This window comes from Falco naumanni, chromosome 8, assembly GCF_017639655.2.
Source record: "Falco naumanni isolate bFalNau1 chromosome 8, bFalNau1.pat, whole genome shotgun sequence".
Classification (NCBI taxonomy): Eukaryota; Metazoa; Chordata; class Aves; order Falconiformes; family Falconidae; genus Falco; species Falco naumanni.
The window spans coordinates 51,338,861-51,355,083 of record NC_054061.1 but is presented as its reverse complement, the minus strand read 5'-3'; the positions used below and the strand labels follow the sequence as shown (position 1 = coordinate 51,355,083).

Below are 16,223 nucleotides of genomic sequence, written 5' to 3'. Positions count from 1 at the left end.
TGTTCTAAGTAACTGAATTCATACCTTGAGCTTGTAAAAACAACTCTGGGTATTTATCCCATGAGATCCTAAGTGAAAAATGCTGCAGCCTGGAATCTGGCTCGCACCAGCAGCAGCCTTCCTTCTCTAGTGGTGGAAGAATGAAACTGATGAAAACAATGTGATAACAGAAGACAGCTATGCTTCTAAATGCAGGAATTGCTGTAGTACTTTTTTTGGTGGATGTGGAACTTTTTTTTTCTTTAAACAACTTACAAAGCCCCAGGTCAGGTTCGGGCTCTAGGTGTGTGCATGTCATTGGCACTGGCAACAGGAAACACCAGCAGCTGCTTCAGCTCATGGATGTTAAGAGTTCTTTTTTACTTCTGCTTCCATCAAACTTCCTAACAAACTTTCCATGTGTCTTTTCCAAGATGCATGGGGTACACGGTCCAGAAGTGATGTGCAGGCTGTAATCTGGAAACGACACATTTATCACTACAGCTCTCATGAAGGAGGCCCGAAGGTCTTGTGCCTCATGTCTGGTGCGCCTCTTGTGTGTTTTCAGCTCAGTTCCTTGCTTGGCTCTGGACTCGGCCTGAGAGTTGCTGCTCTAAAACGCTTGCTTACAACAGTATCCTCAGAAGCCACATGGTGTCACTAAAACAGTACTTAGGCAGCTGGCTGGGAATTTGCAGTCTGAAACGAGAGCTGAAGTCTCTGAGGGAAGGAAGACAGCACATTTAATTAAAAAACAGAACACAGTGTGAGCTTTAACGTGCTAGACATGGCTTTTTCTGTCCTATGAACTGGGTGAACAACAGTTGAAAAAAAATTAGGAGTAGGACTTTCTCTACAGTCTCTAGTTTTTGCAGTATGGCTGTAAATTCTCACCACTCCTCTTCCTTTTCCTCCCCACCGGTGTTCCCTTGTCTCTGAGCTTGGCTGCGGTCACTGTATATTAGGCTACTCCAGGGCTGGAGCTGGCAGAACGCAGTGTGCTGGTGCTTGGGCTTGTCAGCACGCGTGACTTGGTCTGTGGGGAGAGCCTGCTACCTGGCTGTCCTCAGCCCTTGCAAGAGGCTGCAGCTTGCAAGTACTGACAGCCTTAGCAGCTTGCACTGTTGTCAGTAGGAACATGCTTAAAAAGCCTGCTTAAACAGCACAGCATAAAGCCCGGTGTAACATAGACTAAAGCCTAGTGCAGAAACCTAGGCACTTTTAAGAAGGGGGCTTTGCTCCAGGCCTTGCTTTGATGATAGGGAAAGTTTTGTACTTTTAAAACAAATCAGTTTAATTGCACTTAATTGTTTAGCAGCTTTCAGCATCTGTTTTCCCATTGCTGCTGTTACAGCCCATAGCGCTCCTCCGAGAGCAGGCACCTGCTAGAAGAGACCAGGCTTGGCTTCTTTTGCTGTGTTGCTGTTGCAGCAAGCCGTATGCTAACCTGGAGGGTATGTTTGAAGGCTGAAGCAAATGCTACTGCTCCTAAGTAAATACTTGTGGCAAAAAGCGTGAGGTGACACCAGCAGCTCAGGTGAGTGCCTTGCCCCTGACCTGCAGAGCTGAGTTCTGGGTGGCCCCTCCCCACCTCAGCAAGTGGCAACCCCTCAAGGGGGACACCTTTTCCTCCGACTGCTGTTGGGGCGTGGGCGCTCCTTTAGATTTATGAGACCAGACCCAGGAATATTGTGCTTAGTCCACCACTACAAGCACATTTGTTCTGGTTGCTCTTTAAACTAGTGTTCAGGGGCAGGCATCAACCATGAGAACGTAACTGCTGAAACCTGCAGCCCATTCCTGCTGGGTAGCACTAACAGGGAGATGTTGGGAGTGAACCATACCTCCACGATGACACCTGTGAACTCTGGTGTCTGGAGCCTTTGGTCCCAGATGAGCTTCTGCTCTAGTATGAGATGAAGCACGGTAGTGCTTCAGCAGCTGCTTGGCAGTTACACTGACACCCTGCCCAAGTGCTTTCTATCACCCTGTTCATCTCAGCACTGGAGCAGTCGGTGTGATTCTCCTTGGAGTGGTTCCATTGCATCGGTCCTGTTTTGTAACAGATGATGTGAACTCAGCTGTAGGGAGGATGTGTTTGGGCATGGGTCCCCGAGTAGTGGGGCAATGCATAAATTGTCTCTTGAGAAATAAAATACCCTAGGGAGAGGATCCAAGTCACAGGGAAGCGACCAGAGAAGACATGAACATGCTGTGAGATTGTGAAACCATCCCTGAAACATGCCACTCTGCAAGGGAACAAACTTTTCTAAAATGTCATTGCAACTAAAGTCATGTTTGATTAAGACACAGGGTATGAAATTCAGCTCTGTATCTTAGGGACAAAGAGCTTCAAGGTGCAGCAGTGTCAGAAGAATCAGGTTTGCCAGCTGACCTACTGACTGCACAGGGACCTGTGCTACCAAATTCTTTTCCGTGCAAAATTCAAGCCAAACTGCATTTTTGTCTCACAGACTAACCCCTGTTTGGGATTCTCCCTCATTACCGAGATGTAGATTTTTCTGAGCAATACGTGAATGGCATTATGAAAGCGCTCAGCTGTGAAAACCACAAAATCCCAGCCATAATGAGCTGACCTTACTGCTTCCCCTTCATTTCACTGGAGGTGTGTTTACCTCAGCGCTGAATTTGTTCTTCTGGCTTCCATCCCGGTGTTTGGATCCAGCCTTGCAGATTACATAATAGGGTTGTGATCCTTGCAGTGTTTGCTGCCTTCTGTTCTGCTCTGTTATTAACATCCGTAGTACATGGTTTACAGGAATGCTTAGAAGTGAGAAAGCATATTTAAACTGCAAAAGGGAAAAGTCTTTCACACATTATTGAACAAGAGAACTAACTGCCACCAGAATGGGTCCTGAAAAGCAGGTTTAAAAAAATTAGAAGTGGAAGAAAAACTTTTGTTTTTCAGGACTTAACCTCTCCCTAATCTAATTCACTTTAATTAAGATTAAAAAAGCCTTCCCTTTGGGGAAAACATCTCATGAATACTTACAGCAGGCCACAGATCATGAGAGGACACCATAGTCTGCTTAAAATACACCTTTTCCCATATTCCTATCTAGCTACCATCTGCCACTAAATTAGTGTAAATGGAACATCCTGCTTAAAAAAGAGACTTTGTAGAGTTTTTTAAAGCATGTTTATGTGACTGCACATAAATGTTTGTGTAAAAAGGGAGTTATGACAGTTTATACCACAAAGGTTACAGTAAGAAAAATCACTTCTTTATGACAGTAATTCACAAATTCACAAGAATCACTTTAATATACAAAGCAATTACTACCATTCTGAAACACAAAGCAGCTAATATGTACATAGTGTTAATAAAATGCATTATAACCCAGTACAATTTTTTTTTAAAACACAGAAAAAGCACAAAAAAATAAGTAAAAAAAACCCAAAACACAACGGGGATGTTTCTAGATTTTTTTGGGAGATGTTCTCCCCCAATAATGGATTTTCGTTTAGTCTTTTAACTTCCACAAGTATGTGGGAGTCGAGCTCAAATACCCTGTTCTGTGCTGACATGGTTTGGGTAAAGAATCAGAAATGCAGATGAGGTGAACTTTCTCTTTCCAGCTTACATTACAAAGGGAGAATAATAACCCTTGTTCTGGAAGCTTCCCTGAAAAATGTTGTCCCAGAACAATTTCAAATTATAAATCCAGACTAGAACCAACTCAGTTTTCAAGTGAACAACCAATCTGTGGACAAGTCTGTGGAAGGGTTGGCTGTCAACTAACCCCTCTTCTTGCCCTGTTCCCCATCCCATCCCTAGAAGCCCATACAAGCAGCACCATTTCAGATCTCATACAAACTTGAAGTTCTAGAATTTTTTAAAATTAATGTTTTAATATAAATAAATGTCTTTACACACACACAAAATGGAGTGGCACCTGGATAAAACACAACTTGTGGAGAGCATCTGAACATCCCTAGTTCTTAAAAGCGGCCATTTCCAGAAAGCTAACTGGCTCGAGGCCTTCCTTCCCCACGCTCTCGCTCAGCTATCCCCTAATTTAAAGAAATACATAGACGAGGCTGAGACTGCATGAACCAACTGCTCCGGAGTCGTGAGTACAGTACTGGGTCAGCTTATGAGCTGCGCCAGCCGTGGGTCACGACAGCCTGCCCCTGGCCCTCTCCCTGCCAGCACACAGCTCCTGAGCACAGCTGGCTTCTGCCTCTGGCTGGTGACAGCGTGACCTGAACCCATCACGCCGCAAGCCACAAACTGCACTTGCGGCACCAGAACGCGAACAGGTCACCCTCTTCAATCTGTGCTACACAAACTAGCCCAAGCAAGTCTGTTTGCGGGCCAGAACTTAAATACTTAAAAAAACCCAAAACATTCCAAGGCAAAACACTTGAAATTCAAACCCTCTTTACCAACTGGATCTGGTCCCTTTTCCCCAAAGATGCAGATTTAAGCCATATCCATCCACAGACCTGAACCTGTCACAAGCACACAGCAGACAGGATTTCAGCACCCCGTTTCTCTCCATCAGTCTGGCTTCTCCCAGACCAACTGAGGTTCGTGATACCTTCAGGTTTCTGCAAAATCGGTGTCTTTTACAGCTAGCAAATCCAAAAGCTCAGGGAAATGAGTTCCCAGGCACAGTACAGAGAACCATCAATGTACTGTATGCTTTTAAAACCTGCCCACAGTGACAGATTCCAGGACTATAGCTAAATTATCATTGTTCCTGCAAAAGAAAGGTGGTTGTGCTTTTTTTTTACCTTTTAAAGCAGGGTGACACATTGTCAATGTACCTTTCCTTCCTGGTGTCAAAGAACTGGAAAACCTTCTGATTTATTTTCTTGGAATGCAGCTTTTACAGTCTGCAGCCAAATCTTAAATTAAGAAAAGGGAAATAAAGCGGCTGAAAAATAGTTTAGCTTTCCTCCCAAATTAACCTCCCTTTCCCCACTTGGGATCACTGAACTAGTTCTATTCTAAAAATAATTTCACATCCATCCTGTACATACTGCTCTGAGACACCACACAACTTTAATTCTTTCCAGTCTTCAGTACTGCCAGTTCAGATCTCCTGCCATTTTGAAGTAACGCCTGCTGGACGCCAGGTGCTAATCAGCAAGTTAAATTTGCGACAGAGTCAACTGCTGTGAGGAGTGAATTGTGTGCAGGCAGCAGGATTACAACAATTGTCTCAGGAAGCTTCTCAAGCAAACCCGATTGCTCTTAATTTGTTTTGTTCTGCATGTTTTTTTTTTTTTTAAAAGTGCACATTTTAATTAAACATTTACAAAGAATATAGTGTAACAAAAATAAATACATGACCTTTTGGTTAGATCATTGGCAAATGTTACATCACTAACCAGCTTCAGGGTGAAAAAATGACAATAAAAATAGGGTCTTGGAAAACCAATGAAATCCGCTATGAATCATCATAGATCTGCAACCACTGATACTGAGCCTGCTTTGATGGGGAGACCTGTCTTCACTTCAACCCAGAAAAAGCACTGGCTGTCTGTCATAAATTAAAAAAATATAAAATAAAAAAGCAGTGGCCAGTTTTTGCTAACAGATGGCTACCTGCAGCTGCAGTCTACTGGAAGCCCAGATTTAAAAAAACAACTGTAGTACAAATTTAGATCAGAAACTATCAGGGCTGTTTTTCCTTATTAAATCTAACTTTTTTTTTTTTTTTTTCCTGAGCCTCTTCATGATTCTAAACACCCCACCAGTTTTCTGATCTACGTACAAGTACCAGAGAAGACAGTGGTCTACAACGCAAATGCCAACTACAGAACAGCCAGAACCTACAGGTGTCTGTACAGTCCTGATGAGCATGACAGGCTAAAATTGTGCTTTCAGATACGAGCGATGGTGCTGGCAACTACCTGATGCTGGTGAAATCACTGCTTAAGTAAAGATGCATCACCACTACCCCAGGAGGAAAACAGAAGTCTTATCAGTGGTTCCTTTAGAAAATAACACCTTAACAACCACTCCAATTGTTTTGCCTTTGATATATAGCTGCCGAAGAGAAAAAGCACAAAAGTGAATTATTCTAGGTGGTGGTGGTTGTTGTAAAACAACTGTTTACATAATTTCAAAAATCTCCATCAATAAAAAAAAACAACACAAAATCAAACCTCACAAAAGCCATGAAAGATGAAATAAAATTCTTGAAAATGGATAACTGAGAAACAGCACAAAACAAATCAGTAATAAGCACTAGAATAATGCAGCCCAGAACTACTGGGGTGGGGGGAAGCTTTCACACACACGCACACATCCACACACACCCAGACACACACAGACAAGTAAAAATTTTTTCTGACCTCCATATACTATAATACTCAGCATTCCTGACTTAAAAGCTCTCAGAGCTGTAGATTATATACTGTGTGTATATATATATATGTACATATATTATACATATGTATTTTCCAAGAATATCTAAATTAAAAGAGCACCTCTGACAATATCTTAACTGCCTGATCGGTGCTGTTGTTTTGCAAAATAATGACATTACAAAAATTATATTTCAAATCAATTCTTGTTTATTATGAACATAATGGATCTAGCCCTTTCTAACCCTCTCTTCAGGTCAAACAGGCTATCAATTCTTGAAAACTCACAACCGTGAGATATAAAACTAACCCTCCCTCCCCCCTGCCAGCATAATTTTCGTCCTAGTTCCAAACGTCCTTAGTTTATAGAAGCTGATTACCCCAACCTCACTACTTGGTAAATAACATACGAATGGATTCCTGCGTCATACTCTTTCCCTTTTTGGGTCAATATGAATGGTAAAGCATGTATGGGAAACCCTAGCCAGCCCTGTACTTGGTCCAATACATTTTTAATTATTGTCATTTCAGATTTCCATTAAGTCCCTAAATCCTCAGTGCAGCATAAATAAAAATAAAAGATTCTTGCAGATCCCTATGTACTTTAAAATAACATTCTTTTTCTTAATGAAACATTAGTTGCTAATGAGGTCTAGATTAATAATGCTACAGACTACTTGCAGACCATGCACAGACAAACCAGCAACACAGTTCTCTCACTGCCACACAAATTTGCACCAACCCTGTATTAGAAGAATCCCATCCAGGTACCAGTTTAAGCTTCCTGGTCCATCCAGGCTTTGTGCTGAGTGACTATCAGCAAGCGCTGGACAGTGCTCATTACCCACTAGAAAGAGCTCTCAGATCACAATTAGCCCCGTTCAGGTTCACTGCAAAAACTCAAGTTTTTGCAGATAGGTGATTCTACAAAAGAAACAGCCTTAATGTAGGCATGTACAGCCTTTTCCGTGTTTCTCAAAGCTGGGGGAACCATTCCATGTAACTGTAAATGAGGCTATCATGAGCTTCATGTTTTACAAGAATGACTCCTGGGTTGTCAACAGTTCTACTCTAGCACTAGTTCTGAAAACTGGTTACCATTGTATTTGTATTCTCTGACCTTTAAGAATCAGACAATAAAAGCATCGCTGAGAATTTAGGGTCTTCTTTAAATTTGCACTGCTAAACTAATAAATTCATCTTCCAATAAATAAAACATGAAAATCAATTCTCTATGGCAGATAAAAATAGCCCATTAATAAACCCCCTCAAAACTTGTGAAAACGAATTCTTTCGTAATTCTGATACTTCTGTTCTCTTCTTGAAATACAAATGTAATTTGAAATTATTGACAGATTTAATAATAACGCTCTAAGTTTAACCCTGCTCCTTTTAAAGTCTCTTGGAAACTGAATGCCCTCTCATTTGGAGAAAACTAGAACTTTTAATACTGCTTAACTGTTTGAGACTCAACTGCCCCGAGACTTCAAAATGCTCCTCTTGTAATGTCACATTGATTGTATAACCTTTTAAAAGCTCATGTTTGAAATTTATCTTAAAAACAGATAAGAGTGAATGGGAAAAAAAAAAATAGCTAATACTTTGCTGCGCAAGGCATTAGTACAGACCAGAGCCTTATTCATATGTCTATATATGAAAGTTTGACCAGAAGCACAAAGTAAACTTACTCCATTGAATGACCCAAGTTAATGTATCAAGAGACTGGCTCCAGAGGGCCAGTAAACAAACTGCACATGATACTTTTTAACACATGCTTTTTGACAACTTCTTGACATTCTTTTTTGGTTCTTTTTAAGCATGATTCTTTTGAAGTCCTAATGCTTAGCACAGAGTTGTTTTTAAACACAAACTACCTTTTTTTAACAATGTAAATCTGGGAAAGATCACATTTCCTCAGCGCACATAAAAAAATCTGATCTTGCAAACATCTGAGGCACATGAGTAATTCTACTCACAGGAATAAATTACTTGGTAAATCTGACCCTTTACATGAAAAAATCCTCCAAATAAATTAAGACTTTAGCTAGCCTGGCCAGGTTCAACTAATACTGTCCTTTGCGAAGTAGAAATTGGAGTATTTATGTTTGAAGTCCTCTTCAATGTTTGAGGTTGTCCTGGTAGTTTTCATACTGCAATTCAATTTATGTATAGAAGGCAGCCTCAAAGTTTGAAAAAGAATCTAGCAAACCAGGCTGACGTTTTCATTGGGTACAGTAATTTCCATTACAGACAGTGGTAGGGAAACAGAAATAACCTCATTGCTTGAGAGCACGTGGGACACAGACTATAGTATCATCAGGGAGTATGTATGTGGAGTTGGCCACGCTTCAACTGCTTAGTTGTTCTGCACACAAATTGGTAGTGCTTTCATGTTACCCTTGCTCACTATGCGACCGTTTTTGAAATGTCACTATTGTACCTTTTTTATTCTGAATTCCTTTCCCATCCAAATACCATTTCCCAACGAGTATCTTATGAAGCTGATGTTTGCTTTTTGTGCATTCAGAATGCTGAGCACACTTGCACACATAAGCTTCAAGAAGCAACAACTGACCAGTGAAGCTCATTTCAATGCATTTGTTTCTGAGGTATGGAGAAGTTTTCACTAGCCTAGGAGGGCTTAGCACAGATTACAGATCAAAACCCCTCCTGGGCTAGTTTGAAAAAGGTATGTTATCTCCACACCAAGAACGTGACTGTGAAGCGCTGTTCATTTGGCATTCTGCTTAGCCATGTATTTTTATAGTTCATAATGAATATGTGAAACCAATTTGGCAACCATTGCTTCTTCATTGCACCATGCATGCTCCACGTATGTGGCCCACAGTTCTCCGGACCAAGAGGCTGGGGTGGTTCTGTCTCTAAGGCAATGGAAAGAGCTCAGCACAAATTCTTGAAATCATTACAGAAGGACCCTCCCCACAGTAACTTCCCAAGGGACCACTGTTACTCCTTGAAGAGGATGGGGAGACAAGAAAGAAGCCTGTTCTTCTTCACGCTGAGATCGATGATGAAAATAATCTTGTAGGGGGAGAAGTGGAGGCAAGTACTTGAACATTCACAGTTTGATGCAAAGCACAGATGAAGTATATTCTGTAGTTGCTTCAGGCAGTTTTGCGCATAGAAAAAAAGAAATGTTTAGAAAATAAAAAGTTTATTTTGTCTTTCTGGGTATAGCCAGAACCAGTCTCTATCCCACCTGGACAAGTGAAAATGGGAATCCAAAATTAATCTGATTTGTGGCAGTAAAGGTCCTTAAGTGCTTTCAACTCCTCAATCAGTGTCTTGTTTTGGTTTTCAAGCACAGCCACTCGATTTTCTAGACATTTCACATACTCCTTTTTCTTCCTGCGACATTCACGTGCTGCCTCTCTGCAAAGCAAAAAAGGCCATTCAAATCCAGAACGATCACTTGCAGACATGGGCTACTTAACTGTTCAGGTCAAATCTTTACCTAGTACTGCCATTTTTAGAATACGTAGGTATCGAAGCTGTACTTTGAGCATTTATGTATTTGCTCTTAAGCAATACTTTCAATTTATTAATAATGCTTGCATCACTGCAATAATATAAACAACTCAGAAAAATCACAAAATAAACTGTCACTAGCAACCACATCATTCTTTAGTCCTTGTCTGCTGTGCCAAGAGCATGGCAGTATTAATGTGCTGAAGCAGATCTGAAGACAGTTAAACTTCTAAGGCTTGCTTGTAAAGACCGAGCTGCCTGTAAGTAACTTGGTAACATACAAACACCATCAATGAAAAATACCTGAAACATGTTACTACGCTGCTGAGCATCCTGATGGCAGTAACACCAAGGCAGAAGCTATCCTGCGCAGCAGCAGTAATGGTACTAATGTGCAAAGTAAGCACAAGGCTAAACGTTGCAGGTGGATGGGAGTTCAGGCAGAGGGCTCTCCTGCAATGCAGCTTGTCAAAGCAGCACGCCACAGACACGTGTAAGTAATGCACACGCTTGTTTGCCCAGGCCTTTAAGCACAAAGCAGAGCAGCTTCGAAAGGAGAGCTGAAGTGTCTCTTCATTGCAAATACTACACATATTGGTGATACGATCAGTGTTCTGGGAAATGAGAGGACAAAATTGAACTCAGTTCCTTTGCTTATCAGATATGCAGTAGTTGTAGTACTAGGTAAAAAAGAATGTCTGTTCCAGGACTTACCTAGTAAGAAGACTCTAAAAGTAGTTTTTTAAATCCAGCCCACAAATGAGAGAGGATGAAGAAAACCTAGTTTGTAAACCCTGAAAGGACTCAGGTATCATTTGTCACTCCTACAAATACAATTTCACATGCTTGCTACACCTCAGTGGGCCATGTGCAGTATTAAGAATTTAATGAATTCTGGGCTGTTACTTGTATCACCAAACTATTACGTACTACTGGATCAGGAAGTGCCTTCCACTGAAAATTACAAACCTGTCGGGTGACAACTTTTTCTTTCTTTTTGTGATTTTGTGCCAGCCTGGGCAGTATATTAAGCCACTGCAAGTCTGTGTGCCTTAGTTATTCATTATGAACAGCTCCAGCTATACTGAATTACAAGAGAGCTTTTAAAATGTAAAATTTACACAGAAAATTTGCACAATAATATCTATGAATATTTACGCTATAATCCTCCAGTAAGTACACCTCACCATCTGCCTGCCTCTATTCCCTTTCCCTGCTTTGCTATGGAGCCTAGATTTGAAATATCTATTAAGCAGGCAGGCTAGAAGCACCACATGCAACATGATACTGTTGAAAAAGCTGTCAATTTAACTCAAGTGGGGGTAATTCCCCATTGTTTTTCTTGGCTTTCCCAAACACAAAAGCTTTCTTTTACTGGAATAAGACTGCTGACTAAATGAGGGGATTCAGAACGCCAATTAATTTTCTTCTCAAATGCAGAGCCTGAAAGGGTGACATCTACTATTCACTGACATCAGAAAAATATATAAAAAGGGAGATGGGTGACATTCTATACAAAAACCTTTTTAAAAAGTGAAGTCGGCTGTTCAGCATTATTTACTTCATTAAAGCTCCTCAGATAAGCATAGGGTCTGCTCATGTAACTTTCTATTGTGTTCACAGCTCAGCCATCTACAGAAGATCAATGCACCTGTACAACGTAACAGTTTTTTCAGACTGACAGATAAGTAAAGGGTGCTTTCATGGGGCTCCCCCTGCTCAGACGGGAGGGAAGCGCCACTGCTGCTCTCCCAGTGCTCTCCCAGTGCCGCAGTGTAACGTAATGCACAGGCTCCCATCTGTGGCCTGGGGATGGAGTTCAAACTTGGTGTGATGGGTCAGCTCAGGCCCACTCCTTCCCCCGCCCACAGCAGTAGGCTTAAGGAACATCATGCCCAACTTACCTCTGCTGCTCCCTTCCCTTACTGCCTCCACCAAGTCCCACCTCAGTAGGCTTGGCTGTTCCTCCTCACACACTAAATCCTACAGGGTCAAGTCTACCCCCCACCTCCTCTCTCAGTTCCTCTGCTGCCACTACTGGCTCCACAAGAACTCAAAAGGAGTAGCTGCTCATTTGGCCTTTCCTTGAGTCTTTCTGTCTCTGGAGGATAAAACCCAAAGGGCAAGCAGCTAAAGAGAACAAGTGAGACAATCAAGAAAGCACTTGTAAAGAGCGCAGGTGGGCCAGCAGCAAGGAGAATACATGCAGAAGGCTAAGGTAAAGAATCCGGGAAATGAAACTACACAAATGTATTAACTGAAAAAAATCAACTCACCTTGGTGTTTGCAAGAACATACCTACAATCATACAAGTCTCTCACCAATCACTTTTCTCCTTACGGCAACAAATTCATACACCTCACAGAATGAGTCTGACACCTTTACTTAAGGTTTCATAGTCACAATACATGGCATTAGCAGATGTGCTTCTTTGCATCTTTAAACAAAGGCAAATTCTACAGAAGCATTTCATAACATGACTAAGAAAGATCAGGATTCTTAGTGCTTAACACTCTAGTCCTATGCAGAGCTGACTGGAAAAAAAATTATCTAAATATACATGCCTGTTCTTCATTAGACGCACTTCCCTCTTCCGTGCGGCCTCTTCTGCTGGCTGGGTTGGAAGTGCTGGGGATGACGCCATGACTACGCCTGGTGCAATGGTGCTGGTAGGGGCCGTGCGAATCTGGTAGGTCTGCACATCTCCTGAGGCAGCTGAAAGACACAGGGGAACATGATGTCACTCTGATGACAGCAACATTAAATGTGGTGCAAAAAGCACCTTGTCGTCTAGCTAACTATGTACTCTGGGGTACAGTACCGGAGGGATGACCATCATCTGGGTCATCACTGCTGTCTCAGTCTTAGTTTATTAACGTATGCAAGGTTTGGGGCATTCCTGTTGAAGGAGTCTTCACTTGCGCTTGATAACTGGATTTGTCTTGCTGTATTGCTATGCTTCTTTCTCCCTTAGTATCTTCCTTTTTACTTCCCTGTTTTTTGGGCAGCTTTAAGAAGACGAAGGATGGGGCAGACAGTTATTTCTAGCTATGCTCCAAATGTTGGTCTACAAAAGGAGAAACTGCATGTTTAAGTATTTGGTACAGAAAAAAGGGTGTAGAAAAGTAGCATTTACTCCAACAAGAGAGAGACAGCGCAAACTAGACACTCAACTTCACTGCTTCTCTAGAATGAACAAGGTCTTGGTTTCTTTTGTTTGTTTGTTGTAATCTAGAAGTGTGTTATATTTGCCTGAGCTCATAAAAAAATACAGTGCCACCTAAAGAAATCACACATCCTTAAGAACACTAAACCCAGAAGATCAATGCAACAATAGTATTTTTCTCGACTGTAGTTTCACTGATGCCCAGAGACCTCTTCGCTGGGTTAACTTTCAAATAACCTGCTTTACAATCATAAAAGCAGGGGTACACTTTTCTGTTATTTTTCATAATTTTTAATACCCCCCTCCCATTTTTGATAAACCAAAATATGTATTTTAATACAATAACACCCCTCCCCCCAACTTAGTCAAAGTAGCCCTGCTTGCTCTAAGTGGAGGGCTAAGACCAAATGATCTCTTAAGGCACTTCCCTAAATTACTTTATGGTTCTAAGACTCAATGATTAAGTACTTGGTGACTAGTTACAAAAGCTGCAATAGGGAGAAATTATGACTTGCAATTGAAAGGAGGGAAAAATTACTAATAGAGAGTCCTGAAAGAACCAAACAACCTTCCTCCCTAACTTTAATGCTTCACTTTAAATTTACTGTTGTTGCAGATGACTATCTAGGAGAACTCAGAACTCTGAAGTAGTATCAGCTTTTGCAGAACATACCAATAAAAAAAATCATGTGGACAAAATACAGGAAATACAGCATTGAAAACCAAAAATCAATATATTGTTTTAAGAAGTAAGCCCAAAATACCCACAGTTTTATCAATCTGAAAGGAAAGGCTCTCAGAAAATGCAACAAATAGCTTTGTCCAGAATTTCCTTTAATCATTTTGGAGACTTATTTGTGCCAAATCTGTTAATTGCTTCCTGACACATTTGAAGGAGTTAGGTTCGCAGCTTATATCTGCACGGAGAAAATGTTATACAGAATGACTGTCTGTGATGTTTCTCACCTTGTACAACAACTTGATTGCTGGGTACAAGTATCTGTTGCCCATCTGTGGTCTGTGCATATTGTAAAATGGTGGTGCCAGGTTGGGTTGCAGCTGCGTTGGTCATAGTCAATGTCTGGAGACCTTGTACTCCATCTGTGCCGTTGTTAGACAACTGTATTGCTCCTCCTTGGGTAATAGCAACTGAAGACGAAAAAAATGGAGACAGCATTTTAGACACTAATTTACTCATTAACTTACAGTATTAAACCTAGGTATGGAAGAATACTGATCTCAGTTAAATCCCTTGAGCCCTTATACACCCTCAAATCAGACACATGACTTTAGTGTACATTAAAGAAATCATGCTTTCAAAGTAAGTTTTCAAGTTTTCATGAGACCCATTGCAGGGGGGGCAGGTGGGTGGCAAAAAACACAGCCTAAAACACAATTTAGTTTCTCTGATAAAACAGCGTCACACAGAAGAACTACCATCCTCCCCCAGGAATACTTTTTGTTAGTTAAGATTTTCTTCTTGGTTGGTTTAGATCTTTTCCTCAGTCCCTTCTTTTTTCTTCTCATCTGAAATTCCTCTCCTCTTCCGTGCTTTATGCCCTTCAGTCTCCTCTGCTGCTATTGCTATCCATCTTGTGTTTCACTTTCTTCTTGCTTTGGCTTTTTTTTCTTCTGATTGTATCCCCCCTTCTCTACAACTTCCTCAGCACCTTCCTAGCAGTGTTTTCATTCATAAAGGTCCAGTATCACACTTTTTTTTTCCTTCAAGCAGTCTTACTTTGCTGGATATTTTTCCTTTCCTCAATCCTGCCATCCAGGTGAACTGAGACATCACCCCTCATTTGTGATTCCACAGAATTTCACTGTGTTCCTATATACAGACACATCAGAATCTCAAGTATCTGCACAAGCAGTTATTTTACAGTTATGGCAGGAAAGCAGAGTTAACGACATCAGTTTGTTACCTAAAATTAGGTAAGATATTAGGCAAAGTGGCTGAGTAGTAACCAGAGATACAAAATTTTCAAGAGATGTTAATAGAAAGATGTAAACAAGTAGTCCTTTCTCATTTTTGTATATTTAATACTCCGTGTGTTTGTGTGAGACAGCATATGAATTCTAGCTTTACTGCTGTATCCTCAATCCTTTAAATCAAAAGACTACATCTATAAAATCTTATGAATAAAGAAAACATGGACACATATATTTATTACGCATTTTACATAAGATTGATGAAGTTCTTATTTTTTCAGGACTTTCTAGAAACGTATTTACAGACTGTAATATTTTCTCTATTGATGAGGTTACAATTTTGTGAATCAGCATTAATAATCTGCCAGGAAAAAAAGAAACTTCTGAATTACCTCATCTGGTTCCTGAAGTGAAAAAGTTTATGACAGCATTATGGTTAGTTTATATTTTGCCTCAGGATGCATTAGCTGCACTAACTGGCAAGCAGTCCCAGGAATGTTAATTGAACACTTCAAATACTTACAATAAGAATGTGTTTAAAAGGCATGGTTATCAAACAGTCAAATTAAAGTAATCTTATTTTCATCTCCTGCTTTGTCCTAGTCCAAACAGTTACAGAAATAATAGTTCTTCATCTTCTCATCCCCACTTACTAGCACCACTGAGAAATTCAGACTACATACTGTACTGCCCACTGCTGGTTTGGTAAATGGGAGTTGGCACCGTAACAGTGGCGATGGCAGGTGCTGCTGTTTCCTCTTCAGACTTTTCTTCTTCAATCCTTGGCACTCCTGGGGCGTCTGAGGACAAGTCATTCAAAATTTTTCTGGCAAAGACAGTGTGTTGTAGAGATTTTAATAAAAATCGAAAAAAAAAAAAAAAGTCTATTTGATACATAATGCTGGATAAAACTGAAAAGTGCAGTAAGCCAGCAAGGAAAATATGGGTGCAGAATAAAAAACTCGCACTATCTTCAAACTCTTATTGGAGAGGATTGTTCAAAGTGCCATGCACAGACGGGCAAGGGAGCCAGTACAGAACAGCTGTGCTTATCAAAACACAAGATACAGGTGCTTCTCAACAGGTTCTTCTCAATGCAAGATACAGCTATCACAACCTTCCCTTTTTCTTAAAAACATGTTTCTTTCTCTCTCATCCATTTTTACTTGTTTCCTGCTTTTAGCCACATGAAGATTTGAAGAAAGCAAAGTATGTAAAAACCTGTCTCCTCACTTACATTAGGGGAACTGCTCCATCTCAGAGACCATAAAGACCTCAGCCAGACAGATGAGTATAAAGGCAGACAGCACAAATG

The 16,223-nt window shown here is 40.8% G+C and overlaps 1 protein-coding gene across 3 annotated transcripts in view; it reads right to left on the bottom strand.

The window, feature by feature from the left end:
- Positions 1–3,122: 3,122 nt before the first annotated feature.
- CREB1 (cAMP responsive element binding protein 1) overlaps positions 3,123–16,223 on the bottom strand; it is a 40,862-nt gene continuing 27,761 nt past the window's right edge. For all 3 annotated transcript variants that reach the window (XM_040603427.1, XM_040603425.1, XM_040603426.1), the window contains 4 exons: positions 15,592–15,734; positions 13,943–14,125; positions 12,375–12,525; positions 3,123–9,714 (listed from right to left, as the gene is read on the bottom strand). In XM_040603427.1, the coding sequence (XP_040459361.1) occupies positions 9,570–9,714; positions 12,375–12,525; positions 13,943–14,125; positions 15,592–15,734 (622 nt within the window). In that variant the 3' untranslated portion in view covers positions 3,123–9,569. The remainder of the gene's footprint in view (positions 9,715–12,374; positions 12,526–13,942; positions 14,126–15,591; positions 15,735–16,223) is intronic.